The sequence below is a fragment of the Tetrao urogallus genome (assembly GCF_951394365.1).
Source record: "Tetrao urogallus genome assembly, chromosome: 2".
In the NCBI taxonomy this organism is placed as follows: Eukaryota; Metazoa; Chordata; class Aves; order Galliformes; family Phasianidae; genus Tetrao; species Tetrao urogallus.
This window is the reverse complement of record NC_136814.1, coordinates 103,187,607-103,201,394: the sequence shown is the minus strand read 5'-3', so window position 1 is coordinate 103,201,394 and position 13,788 is coordinate 103,187,607. Positions and strand designations below refer to the sequence as shown.

At 44.9% G+C, this 13,788-nt stretch overlaps 1 protein-coding gene across 1 annotated transcript in view; it reads right to left on the bottom strand.

Moving 5' to 3' along the window:
* IFT172 (intraflagellar transport 172) overlaps positions 1–13,722 on the bottom strand; it is a gene marked incomplete at both ends in the record, with an annotated part of 32,572 nt that extends 18,850 nt beyond the window's left edge. Inside the window, 15 exons of the mRNA XM_079550567.1 lie at positions 637–749; positions 1,231–1,316; positions 1,979–2,082; positions 2,667–2,720; positions 4,120–4,281; positions 5,152–5,247; positions 6,629–6,752; positions 6,843–7,057; positions 7,877–7,964; positions 8,895–8,974; positions 9,558–9,623; positions 11,892–11,931; positions 13,248–13,360; positions 13,459–13,602; positions 13,684–13,722. Coding sequence (XP_079406693.1) covers positions 637–749; positions 1,231–1,316; positions 1,979–2,082; positions 2,667–2,720; positions 4,120–4,281; positions 5,152–5,247; positions 6,629–6,752; positions 6,843–7,057; positions 7,877–7,964; positions 8,895–8,974; positions 9,558–9,623; positions 11,892–11,931; positions 13,248–13,360; positions 13,459–13,602; positions 13,684–13,722 — 1,524 coding nt within the window. The remainder of the gene's footprint in view (positions 1–636; positions 750–1,230; positions 1,317–1,978; positions 2,083–2,666; positions 2,721–4,119; positions 4,282–5,151; positions 5,248–6,628; positions 6,753–6,842; positions 7,058–7,876; positions 7,965–8,894; positions 8,975–9,557; positions 9,624–11,891; positions 11,932–13,247; positions 13,361–13,458; positions 13,603–13,683) is intronic.
* Positions 13,723–13,788: the final 66 nt, after the last annotated feature.

Below are 13,788 nucleotides of genomic sequence, written 5' to 3'. Positions count from 1 at the left end.
TTCTAAATCCTTCCTCAAACAGGCTAGGGGACCAAGCAAGCCTTACTCTGCAATTCTGTCCATCCTGTGTAAAATCTTATTGCAAGGACTGCTGCCAACAAGCTGAGAGGGTGTTTGTGAAACTGTTACCATCATTTGGGGCATAGCTTTGCCCTGGGCTTACTAACACTCTTCCAGGCTATGTTCCCAGGGAATTAGCACAAGCCAAAGGTCATATTGGACATGCTATTTGGTTGTGACTAAGTTGTTTTAGAGAATTAGAGTTCATCTTACAGATGTAAATCAAGCAGAAAATGCCTTTTTAAATTGATGTGCAAGTACAACATTGGAGTCCTCATCCTGAGATTCACCCACTTGCCTCCCTCTCCTAGCAAAACAGTCTATGATCTGTATTTTAAGGAGTAATGAGATGGAGGAAGATGTCAAGTAACTAACTTCAGAGTGAGCTACGATTAAAATCCAAACATATGATGCTGCCAGCTCCTGCAGTCTGAACACGGTCTGTTTTTCCTAAGAAGTGGTCAAGAAGTAAGGAGTACTTCATATGTTTCTCATTTCTCTCCCTGAACTCAGGCATACTTGTCTTTACTTCTCCCACAGTGTGCCACCTCACCATGCTCCCCTGCCTGGCCTTACCCTCATCTTCTTGTCCCTGAAGAGCAGTTTGTGACCTGTTTCATTCAGCTCCAGCCAATCAATCTTGCTGTCGTGGCTGACAGTGCCAACACTGTAGTTACCTACAAGGTCCACTTGGGAAAGAAAAAGAAAAAACAGTGTTAAATACCTAATGTGTCCTAGGGTGCTGAACACTCAATGTTGCCCTATAGGGATCAGGTATCTGGGACTTAAATACTGCAGGACCCACTAGCAAACACACTGCAACATGAAAAGCATAATGCACTGACATTTATCTTGGAGCCTCATCAACAACAGTAAATCCCTCCACCTTTCTATGAGCATGCACAGATCACAGGCACTACAGAACCTTGGGTCCTGGGCACAGTGACAGCCACTCCACAGCTGTGCCTACACAAGGCAGCTAACCTTCCAAATCTGGTGTCTAGTGTTCTGCTGACAGACAGAGTGAATGTGAAATGAGCCTTCAGGAATCTGCTGCCTGATATTGTGAATGCAAAGAGGGCCTCCAGGGATATGCTGTCTGGCACGGTGCATGCAAAGGAACTGAGGAGGCCAGCAAAATGCAGGGGAGTGAGTGATGTTTACATTCACCTGTTGCTATAGTCTTGATGTCTATCAAATAAGCCAGTCTCTTGTTCTCCTCCACGCCTCTCTGTTGCCTCTCATTGATACGGACACTGTTATTTGGAAGGAATGGTAACTGTTACCTTTATTGCTCTCTACATTCAAAGGATCAAACCCCATCCTCCCCTTGCAAGACTCAGTTGCAGTTACCCTCAACACATGGAGCCTCTTGTAGTTCTTTGACCTGTGACTCTTGTACAATACCTACAATGCCTCTGACTCATGGCTTCATTCCAGAAGCTGCCCCTTTGGACCCCTATTGGTTCCCAATAGCAAAGTAGTTACAATGCTTCCACCTCTGAGCAGCCCATGATCTTCCTTACTCTCCTCCCGAATTAGTAAAGGGAGTATGATATTTTAGAGAGACAGAGGAGCTCCCACTTGCACCTGAAGTCCCCAGCAACGTCATACTAGGATCAAGTGGATACAGAGATGCCTGAGTACATGCACTGGTTCCTTTTCAGGCAATAACCAAATCAGGCTTGAATAAACAAAAAGGAAAATGGGCTCTACAAGTGCTTCTAAAACATTACAGCCCTTAATCACAACACAGCAATTAAACCCCACCGTTTACTGCCAGATGACTACTCAGAAATCATGCAGCAATGTGTGCTCAGGTCCCAGTGCCCGTGAGCTACGTTCTGCAGGGTGGGATGCTTCCAAGTGTCACTCCCACAGTGTCAGTACTGGCTGCACAGGCAGGTATCACACTTACCTGACCAGATGAGGATTCACAAACTCTGTGCGGACAGACCCTAAGATGTCATTGCTTCCATATTCTACCAGTGTCAGCTCCCCTGCATTAAAGATCATGCAGACCTGTAAGAGAGAGAGGAATTCACTCTTACAGAAATGCCAGGTAAGCACAAATATCCACCAGTGAGGTGAGCAGAAAAGGACTGCTACAGACAAGTATAAATTCAAACCCACTAGGATGAGCAAGGAACTGTTCTTGTGACAGTCTCAAGGCTGCTGAGTTTAGCTCTGGGCCTATCACTCCTGCAGGAGGAGCTAAGCTGTCATTCTGAGAACTATCAGACGATAAATCTAAACTTGTCCAGACTTCCTGCCTTGCCAAACAGCATAGGATTCCAGACAGTTAACACATTCTGTTTTCTGTACCTCTAACATCCTCTCTGGCTATTTTGCTTTTATTTCTCCTCTCTCCTTTGTGGTTATTGTTTACACAGTCTTCACAATGGACTTGCTCTGTACCTGGCAAATGTGGAAAAATGTGGAAAAGGCACACGGGGAAGAAGCAGATTGGGATGCACATGGAGAGGATAAATCCAGGAAGCAGATGAAAAACACTACTTTCCAGGAATGTGGTTGTCACTTTTTCAGCCAGAGCATACACTTCTTTACCCACCATTTATGGTAGCACCCTGCCCCATCCAACTTACGTTCTCATTGTCAAAGAAGAACTTCTCATTCCCTCCAGATCCTTGCCAGGTTACCTACAATGCAATGACACAGAGTGAGCAATCCAGGCTGACAGCTTTTGGACGGAACCATTGTGGTCTGTGGTAAGCTCTAATCTCCCAGGACAGATAACAAGAACTACACTGCACAAGTGATCACATTCCAGTCCTTCAGCTGTCAACACTGTTGTTCACCTGGAATTTGAGATGAGTACGAGGTAATGCAATAGTTGCTGTGATTACAACAGGCAGGTGGTCAGTTAGGCAGAAAACTGATACAGAGATTTAGTCTGTCTAAGTTTTCAGCAGTATTTTCCAACTCAAATCTATAATTGGGAACTACTGCTCCCAGACAGATTTGTGAGCATACCATTGGTCTGAATAAACTTATACACTTGTGCAAACAAAGCAAAAATGTCCTGGGGTGTCGTTAATAGTTTTGCCAGACATTTAACTGACTGCCATTTTACCTACTAGGTTTTCCAGACTTGGCATATGGTCTCATCACTCTGCACACAGGTTCAAGGCATTGGGCAGTTTAGTCTGGATTGTAAAGTACTGGAAATGGTACTGGCACAAGCTGTGGTACTATGATCATGAATGCATTATATATATACATATAATTTTTTTAAGAAGCACAATAAAACTCGTACACTCACATCTGGAATGTACATCACAACTGGATGCAGATGTGCATCCAGTTTTGCCCTCCACTCTCCCAGTACTAGACAATTAAAACACTGGTAAATCACAGAATCATAGAATGGATTGGATTGTAAGGGACCTTAAATATTATCTAGTCCTGACTTCCCTGCCATGGGCTTGGTGTCCACCACCAGCAGTCAGGCTGCCCAGGGCCCCATCCAGCCTGGCCTTGAGCACCTCCAGGAATGAGGCACTCACACTTCTCTGGGCAAGCTGTGCCAGGGCCTCACCACCCTCATAGTGATGAATTTCCTCCTAACATTCAATTTAGATTTCATCAGACAGCAATGACTTCTCAAGTATGGCACAGAGCAGCCTGGCAACCACATCAGCCAGTTCCTCCAAGTCCCTGGGATGCACGTCATTGGCTCCCATAGATTTGGACACATTCAGTCTCATCAGCCAGTCTTTAATTTTCTCTTTGCTAAGAGCAGACTGGAGCAAATTCTGCAGAAGGCCATCAAGATGTTTGGGGCTCGGACACTTGCACTGTGAGTAGAAGCTAAAGGAACTGGGCTTTTCCAGCTCAGAGAAGGGAAACATTAGGAGACACCTATGAAGATGAACCTTCTTTGCATAAGTGGTTTGATAAGAAACCTCCCAAAATCCCTTCCAACTTGAATTATTTTATGATTCTTTGAAAATAAATTTATCTTTTCCATGCAGAAAACGCCGTGAGTTGCAAAGTTAAGCATTTGACATTCATGAAACATCATAGATCTTCCATTACCTCACTGAGCTTGTTGGAGTTGATGTCGCCCAGTAGTAATGTGTCTGATGTGTGGGCCACCAGATATCTGTCCTTCCCTAAGATCTTCACCTCATCAATCTCATAACCATAGTGGGATTTCAGTACAACACGGGTTCCCGTTGAGAGGTTTTTCACAATGACCTACAGAAAGTGTGAAAAATATGAGGTCTGCTTTCCACACACGGAGGAAGGCGATCCCTGTCCTATGGAAGATTATATAACAGATAACATTTGGTTGTTTAGACACCCCCTCAGATCATTTCACCCTGGTTTTAAAAGGAATCTTACAGTTTATTTTGCATGGGATGATGACTGCAGTAGAAGTGTGGGATTCTCATTTCTACCACTTGAAAGTTTCTAAACTTATTGGAGGACTACTCACACCCTCAAGAATAAGTCATACTTTAGGAGCCCTGCTCGCTCATCACAAACTGCTACTGCCTGGATTGCTTGTGCACCTTTACTACCTGATTTTGAACCAGGTAAAGCTGAATGAAATTGAACAACTTAAGAAGCCTCTATTTTACTCAGAGGTACCTCAAACAAATTCACAAGCTAGGAAATAAACTCCATTGTCTTTTACACCTATCAAATTTCCACACAGTTCCTGGCCCTGTTCCTGAAATATTCCCTGTGTCCTTCCCAACAAGTTGCTATGGACAAAACACAGATGTAAATGTGCACCTAAAATGCTTTGGTAACCTGTGATGATTCTGGTGCATATTTTTCAAGGAGGTGTAACTGCTTTAAAGGGAAAAGACAATGAGGCAGATGGACTTAGAGAAATACACCATTACTCTTAACTCTTTCAAGGGTAGTTGTGTAGCTGTACTGGGGCTGATGCTATCTACTACAGAATTCACAGAATTCTCTCAGCAGATTATTTGGAATCTGAATGGCTGGGACAAGTTTACAGGCAGGAAAGAAGCTGATGGCACAAAGAACTTCAAACACATTTAGTTTTAGGGAAGGTCTCATTTCCACCAAGAGACTTATTGGACATCCTCTTACCTGGCTTGGTCCCACATACGTCATTTCAAATTTGTTTTTGTAAATGCTTCTACGAAGGCAGCAGTCAAACTGCTCGACACCTCCACACAGAGTGCCCTGGGGAAACAAACACACTTCTCAGTCAGTGAATTGTTTTAAAGGGAGGCAGTCAGACCCTGTTCATGCAAAGAGGATCAGAGGTGCAGCAGAACCCCACATACCCCTGCTACTCTGCAGAACCAGCCTCCAGATGTATAAGGACCAGCCCTATTCTCACTCTCTTCAAAGAACAGGAAAAATTCTAGAGAAATGGAGCTTACCAAATGTTGGCACACGCATGACAGAGAAAGGCAAAAAAAGAAATTTCTTTTTATCCTCATCTTCATCTTCATTTCCTTTATTCTCCATTATTGCTACTTCCCACCACTCCTCTGCTACCCTCCCAAACTCTCTTCCCTTTCAACAGAATCCTTCCACCTTTATCTCTTTCTTTATAACATCCTCATTCCTTCCAGCACTCACCTATCCCTTATGTCCTTCCCCTCCTCTGCAAATATTTGTTCTTATTCAACTAATTCTCTGAAAAGATTTTAAGGGTTCTTGACTTTGTCAAACATAAAAAGATGTATAAACTGTCAAAAAGAAGTTGTAAATAGCAATTTCTTTAAAGCTCATTAAATTATGTAGGGAGATATTTAACTTAATCAAGAAATGTTTAAAGAAAGATTAATTTAGAATAACAGAATATTTTGAGTTGGAAGGGGCCCATAAAGCTCACTGAGTCCAATTCAACTGAAAACTCAACGATAAATCTTTGAAGAATTACTTAATAGAGAAAGGCAGACCAGAGCCCATAGTCTGGAAGTAGAAAAAAGGCAGCTCTGAACTGAAAACAGCACACAGAGTATAAGAAACAGTTCAGTTTTTCTGGAACTGGTGCTCATGACACTGCCCTAGAGAAGCTAAGCTGACCTTATTGAGCTTTTATCAACAAAGGGCTTGCTACCTCTGAGTCACTATACAACAATTCATGACGTTTTCCAGGTTCACTGAAAATAACACAGAATCACCAAATGGTTATAGGGGCTGGCAGAGAACTCTGGAGGTCCCCTGGTCTAAATCCCCTGCTAAAGCAAGAGTCATCCAGAGCAGGTTGCCCAGGACCACATCCAGATGGCTTTTGAAGATATCCAAGGAGGAAGATTCCAACCTGTTTCACGGCTCAGCCTCCTGCACAGTGCAGAAGTGTTTCCTGGCGGAACGTTTTGTGTTTCAGTTTGTGCCCACTGCCTCTTGTCCTCCCACTGGGCATATTGCACACCAGACTTTAGCAGTGTCTCCTGCACAAGGCCTAGGCACCTTGCATCCCACTCCTAGGTGATGGTGACTATTCTGGTGAACGCCCTCTGTACCACATAACTCTCATCTCAGGAGAATGCCTGAGACTACACCTGGCATTTGACTTGTTGGCTCAAGGCTGCTAATTCATGATACAAACCGCACAGATCCTTGAGCCATCCCTCTTCCATGCCAGAGATGTGATGGTGTAGAGGTGAGGTATTTCTTTGGGTTTGGCTTCCTCCCAGGCACCACGGCGGGGGCTCCAGTTCAAAACCCTCAGCCTATGAGAAGAGATAAAAAACAATGAAGAAATGAATGCAGTTGAAGGAGAAAGCACTACAGAGGGGAGACTTTACCATCAGCCATCGCACCTATCGTAGCTTCCAATGACAACAGCCTGGCCACCAGGACTGGCAGCTGCTGTGGTGAATTCCTTCTCTGAGGAGTCTCGGCTATAGTCAAAGGTTTGAATCACGTTGCCCTCCTTCCCATAAGCCACAATCTTCTTATCACATCCTGCAGCCACAATGCTGTTCAAAGCCCAGGCAAGGGCGTAAGGAGGACAAGGATGCATCACCAGCTTACCCTACATGAGACAGAAGATGAGATCTTGAATGCACCATTGGATTTAGCCCTCAGTTGAGCTCTGTAGATTACCAGAATGAGACCAGTATGATGCCTTTCCATAAAGACCAGTTCATGGGTGTTGCTTTGTCTGCATGCCCTAGGCTGCAGGAAGGCAGACAGAAACCAGAGCTGAGATATAAGAACTATTCCACTCATTTAACTGGGAGAGAAGATTGCTGATGTCAGTAAGAAGAACAGTGCTATTAACTAGACTGGGATGCACTACTAACCTGGCAGAGTACATTTTGGGCTCTTCAGTTTATCATGCTAGAGTTCAGACGGTGACTCAAATTGCTTCAGTTAAAAAGAAAAGATCTGAGTAGGAATAGCATTTCTTCACCACAGCTTAAAGCAGTGAGACTTCTGGAGAGAAACTGGAGGCTTGGGAGAAATGCTGGGCTGCCCACAGTATCCTGTCCACAGACACAATGTGATCTTGTGACTGTTCCCTGAAAATCCTACCCATTCAAGCATCATTCTCCAAGACAAATCCCATTCTCCAAGATCTCCTAACACGAGATGTTCCTGACACCTGAAAAACCTCATATCTCACACACAAAATAAATTCCTCTCTTACCAATACACTCAAGAGTAGTTTCAAGTATCTCATTACTTCTCCATCCACATCAATGCTGCACAAAACTTATTCCAGCAAACACAGACTGCTTCTCTCCAGACTTGCACTCCCTCTACAACCTGATCACTTTACAGAGTTCTTGAGCTGGGGATTCAATTGTGTAGACAGGAATTTTGCTCACTGAATAAGGATCTTTGATACCTGTGATTCACCTGAGCCCTCATCATCAAAGAAGAAGCGTACTATGGTTCCATCTGCATGGCCAGACAGGATTCCCTTCCCTGAAACACTGTAAAGAGACAGAAAGGATGATGTAAAGTTTCAGTAAGACTTGCATTTTTGTTTTTCTATCCCACCCTTAAGAAGCCAGTCCCAGGGACAGGGCTGTGGTTCCTCATCAAAGGAACCTTCACCAAACGTAAGTTGGGTGGTGAACACAAGAAAATGTAGTACTGTACCAGTGTCTGTAAAAAGAAAGCTGACAAAGGTATAGAGAGAGGAGAGTGGGCAATTAAATATCTTCATCACATAAAAGCACAATAACTAACTTACTGTAACATACTATGTTACTAAAACACATAGATTCTAAGGAATCTTGAGTGAAATAATAATAAAAATTTCTTATAACAAGGTGCTTCAATCTTTTCATTGAAACTCCTCTGGAAATGAGGCTGGGTATTGTAACACCAGTATTCCCTAAAAGCAACAACAGTTGGAAAAAAAACATCTGGACAAACACTCCAAGACTAAAACCATTAGCTATATAGCATTATTGTATTGTGTACTTCTCTATGCAAGCAGGGAGGAGGAGTAAGGAAGAGGAAACAGACATAATGTGATGTACACAGAATGAATACTTTTAATGATAATTCATTTCTGGAATACAGATTCTATGAACGTTGCCTTCTGTCTATTTCAATCCCACATTTGTCATTATTATCCATCAATAACAGCATGAGCTGTGTTTAGAAATAAGAGGAAAAGAGAAGGGGGGGGAGATTGAGGAGGAAAGAAGGGGAAGAGGAGGGTGTGGAGAGGCCAGGTGTCAGATTTTAGAACGTGATTTCTTCTGGGAAGCACTGAATTTTATCATCTTGATAAGAACCAACAGCATAAAGACACTCTGCCATCCTCCCATATTGCCACAAGTTCTGTTAGGGCCAATGGCTGGGCAGGAGAATGAGCCAAAGCAGTGTAGCTAAAGCAATTCCATACTCACTTGGAAGCGAGTGAGACCACATAGGAATCTGTCCCATAAATGGTGGAAGACTTGTTGTTCTTTGTATTTGCTATACGAACCTGAAAAGAGAAGGGTCAGTGTTGCTTCTGGCCCCACACAGAACCGTGGACTTCCTGCACTGCAATATCCCCAGAGGATTTCCAGTTTATAAGCACCAGAAATAATTTGTTTCTGGTAGGTTAGAGAACAAGCAGAAATGTTAGCACTGCAGTCACACTTCCACATTTCTAGGACAGCTCAGGAAAAGGACTCAGGGATCCAAAAGAACCTCCAAGGACTTTTCACCCAGAGGGTGGTGAGGCAGTGGAACAGGTTGCCCAAGGAGGCTGTGGATGCCCCATCCCTGCAGGCATTCAAGGCCAGGCTGGATGTGGCTCTGGGCAGCCTGTTCTGCTGATTGGTGACCCTGCACACAGCAGGGGGTTGGAACTGGATGAGCATCATGGGCCTTTGCAACCCAGGCCATTCAATGATTAACTGGGAACCAAAACCAGCAAATTTAAGCTAGTGGTGTAATCCCTTCATTGCTGATCAGTGTCCTAAGCCCACACAGTAATGTTTTCTACTCTCAAGCACAGGTGCTTGCAGGCTTTCATAGATCTTGAATGGAATAGAAAATCAGGTAATAACAAGTTTCTCTACCTTTCCTTCAGCAAGACCAAAGACAATGGCATTCTCCGCTGGCCACAACAAGCAGGTCACAGCACTCTGTCAAAGAGGAAGAAAAAGATGTAAAAGCTCCACCTTACTCAGAAAGCTGCTCATCCCACAGCTACATAAGGCAGCTCACGAAAAGTAAGACCATTCAGACCAAGAAAGAGAAGAAATGTGGGTATTGGAATGGACCTTACTGTGGGATTAAGACACTCCATAGTGATGTCTGAACTAGGTAACAGTGAGCTAGGGTACAGTAAGAGGCTAAGAAAAGCTGGAGCTGAGCACCAAATAGTGTTTATACATTTTTTCATTTACAAGCAAGATGGTTATGAGATGCTACCAAGTAGGCCAGGCAGAAACAGGTTCACTAAATCCAAATCAAAGGAATTCTCAAAATCTGAGGTGTGGGGATCAGGTGAATAAATCTGACCATGAAACCTAATTGTAAGAGAGGGCCAAAGAGAGCTCAACTGTTTCATAGCTAAACTGAAAAATTTCAGTCAGTAAGTTTGGGTAGAGTGCTCTCTGACACATGCAGGTAGAACCAGAGAAGCAGAACACTGAAAAGGCCAAGGACATAGCCTGACTGAAATGGCAAACCTAAGTAGTATTGGAACAGGTAGAAACTGCATTTTAACTGAATTCTGCATGCTTTACATTTTGGTTAATGGGGAATCTTGGGGTAATGATGCACCCTAAAGTTATGAACAATATAGAAAAAGCAAAGCACATTTGGCTGTTAATGTAAATCCAGCCTGAATCTGACATGCTCAAGATAAGATAAGGTTACCAAGGTAACCAGGTCACAGCTAGCAGGCTTTTTAACATGTCAGTGTAGGAACATGCTGCCTGCAGAACTGCAAGTTAAAGTGGGTGAGTGTTGAGCCCAAGAGCCCAAAACTCCATGCATAGGCTATCAGCATTCCATCTGCAATCCTGTCACAGTGCAACACTTGGCTGCCAATCTATCCCCTCTGCTACTGACTGCAGAATGGGAATGGTGGCTGGGGAACAACAAACTGCTCAGGCAGATCCACTGTCTTGGCTGGTCTTCTATGAGGCAGCGAACTTAGATTTCCATATTTTTCAAGAGAGGTTATCTGGGTCTTGTAGTTGAAGGGGTTAGGGGAAATGCCATCAGAAACAGAGAGAAGATGCCCATAAACAGTTTTTGCAGAAGTGGAATACAGTGACTGCCATGCAATCAGTCTGTGTGCAAAAGCAGGCAAAAGGCAGAGGATAATGTGGAACTGTGAATGATCTTCTTGGTTTTGTGAAGATATAGAAGATACCCAGATGAATTTGAGTGGAACAGCACTGTTCAGGACACAGATCCCGTCATCCAGGATACTGAACAAAGGGAGATCAGATGTTTACCCCGGAGGATTGCCACTGCATTTCTGGAACAGGTGTCTGAGGGATGTGGTCACAGAACCAAGCCAGTTGGACTTCAAGAAGTGTTTGAACTACACTCTAAGAAATATGGTTTAATTTTTGAGTGATACTGTGTGGAGCCAGGAGTTGGACTTGATTCTTGTCAATCCATTCCAAGTTGGATATTCTATGATTTTATCCAATCACCAGCCTCTGTTCTTCTCACTCTGTATTACACTGCTAGACAGCCTCCTCCAGCCCTTTATCGTTTCATCGTTGTTTCAGATAACTGATTTTCTCTGAGTGTCAGCACAAGAATTGCTACAGGGAAAAGCTGCAGGAATAACATAAATGTCAATGGCACAACTACAGGCAGTGCAATTGCTTTTCCAACTGAAAGGGCCCATGCACTGAGCTTCAAGGACAGAAGGAGGTATGAGGAAGCAATGGCGCCTGGTTGGGAATCGATGGACGGTTTTTCTTCTAGTTCTGGTCTCAGTCAGGCACCAGTATTGCTCTGCTGCAGGAAGCAATGGATGGATTACAGCAAATGTCTGATCTCTGATCAGCTGCAGAAACTTCAGAGCTGCTGACCTGTGAAAAACAGGCTCAGATCTCTTCCGTTTCTCCATTTTAACTCACAAAAAACATTTTGTCCACTGATGCCAAGAATCGTCCTTGAAGTCTTGTAACTGACTGCATTGACCAATAAACAGTTAATTACTGTTAATTACTGTGTCACATCACAGCATTATGAGGCCTCTCAGGCTTGGAGACATATCTTAAAACATAGAGATTATCTTAGCTTCTATCCATGTCTTTGAGTAATCAAACATCACTGACAGCCTGCATATGTCTCTGAGCATGAGCACAGAGACATCCAACTGTTGTCTCTATCCTACATCTGTGGGAGAAAATGGAGTTAAACAGGAGTCTGGGTCTCACCATTTGGATGAACTTGTTGCATATCACCTTCTTGTCACCCCTGCAGAAAAAGACAAAAATGACTACTGGTGAAGCTGGTAAAATTGCATATTCTAGTTACCCCACCCTTTATATTTGACCTATTTGAATACTGCTGAACACAGGTTGCTTAAGTTCTGTATGCTGATGTTCTACCAAAAGCCAATTTCAAGCAGAAAATTTTCAGGAAAAAAAAAAAGTTTATGTATTTTGCAAGACTAAGGTGAGGGGAGAATGTGGCAATTCTCTGAGCTTCCAAAACTTTGGTGATGTGCCTTTCTCATCAGTGCTAGCACTACGCACAACAGCAAACAAATGTGAGGTGAGGCAGGTGTGTGTCTCCATTCCACACCTATCAAACAGGGGACAGCAGTGTCAGCTTTACAACTCCACAGCTCCACAGAAGTTGGCAAATGCTTCCACCAGGTTCCACTGTGTTCAATGAAACCCTATCTGCTGCTCACCATGGAAAGATCTGAGTGAATGACTGCAGATTAGATGATCTGTATCATGTTCTATACTGATGACCAGGCTTGGATGAGAACCCATACCAATACCCAGAAAATGTGCTGCATGGAGATGCATCACTCTCTTCACACAGAATTGTAGAGGTTGGAAGGGACCTCTAGAGACTGTTTAGTCTAACTTCTTTTAAGCAGATTTTCCTACAGTAGTTACACAGGAACAGGTGCACCCATCCAGATGGGTTGTGAATATCTCCAGAGGAGACTCCACAACCTCTCTGGGCAGCCTGTTCCAGTGCTCTGTCACCCTCACAGTAAAGTTCTTCCTCATATTTATATGGAAATTCCCGTGTTCCCACATCTGCCTGTTGCCCCTTGTTCAGTTGCCGCACACCTGGCCTCATTCACTTGAATCTGGCACTTCAGATATTTATAAACAATGATGAGATCTCCTCTGTCTTCTCTTTTCCAGGCTGAAAAGTCCCAGGGCTACCAGCCTTTCCTCATACAGGAGATGCTCCAGGATCTGACCATCTTTGTGGCCCTCCACTGGACTCCCTCTAGGAGATCCCTGTCTTTTTTGAACTGGGGAGCCCAGAAGTGGACACAGTGCTCCAGATGTGGCCTCACCAGGGCAGAGCGAAGGGAGAAGATCACCTCCCTCACCCTGCTGGCCATGCTCTCTGCAGCACATCTCAAGGTACCATTGGCCCGCTGGCCTTCTTGGCCACAGGAGCACACTGCTGGCTCACGGCCAACTTGTGGTCAACTGTTGGTCAACCAGGACACTACAGACCTTCTCAGACCAGGCCTCACACCAGGACCCCTAAGTCCTCCCTGTGGGTGCAGCACTGGACACTGCCACCAGACTCACCACTCCTCTCCAATCCTGTAGACGTAGACAACGTTGTCTGTTTGGCCAATGGCGATTTTGGTGGAGTCCGGGGAGAACGCCATGCCTTTCACCACGTAGCTCTTCCTGCCGTACTGTGGGCAGAGGGCAGACTGAGCCCGAGAGGAAGGCCACCACGTCCCATCCACACAGCCCACAGCCACGGGCAACAGCCCGGGCTCGGTACCCTCACCTTGGCATCGGCAGGCTTGGTGGAGAACTTGTCACGCCGCTCACCGTGCTCGTCGTACAGCAGCACCACACGCTCCGCGGTGCAGACGGCGAAGCGGCCGCTGTTGGCCGACCAGGCCATGCAGGTCACACGCGCGGTGCCGTCCTGCGGGACACACACAGCGTCAGCGCCAACACAGCTCGGATTCTCCCCGGCTCCCCCCGACCCGAAAAGACCCGACTCGACCTGCGGGGCCAGCAGGGTCCGCACGTGCCGCAGCTGCATGATGAGGGACTGAGAGCGATAGCAGCACCGGATCGCACCGCCGCCGTACCCCGCTACAACCCACAC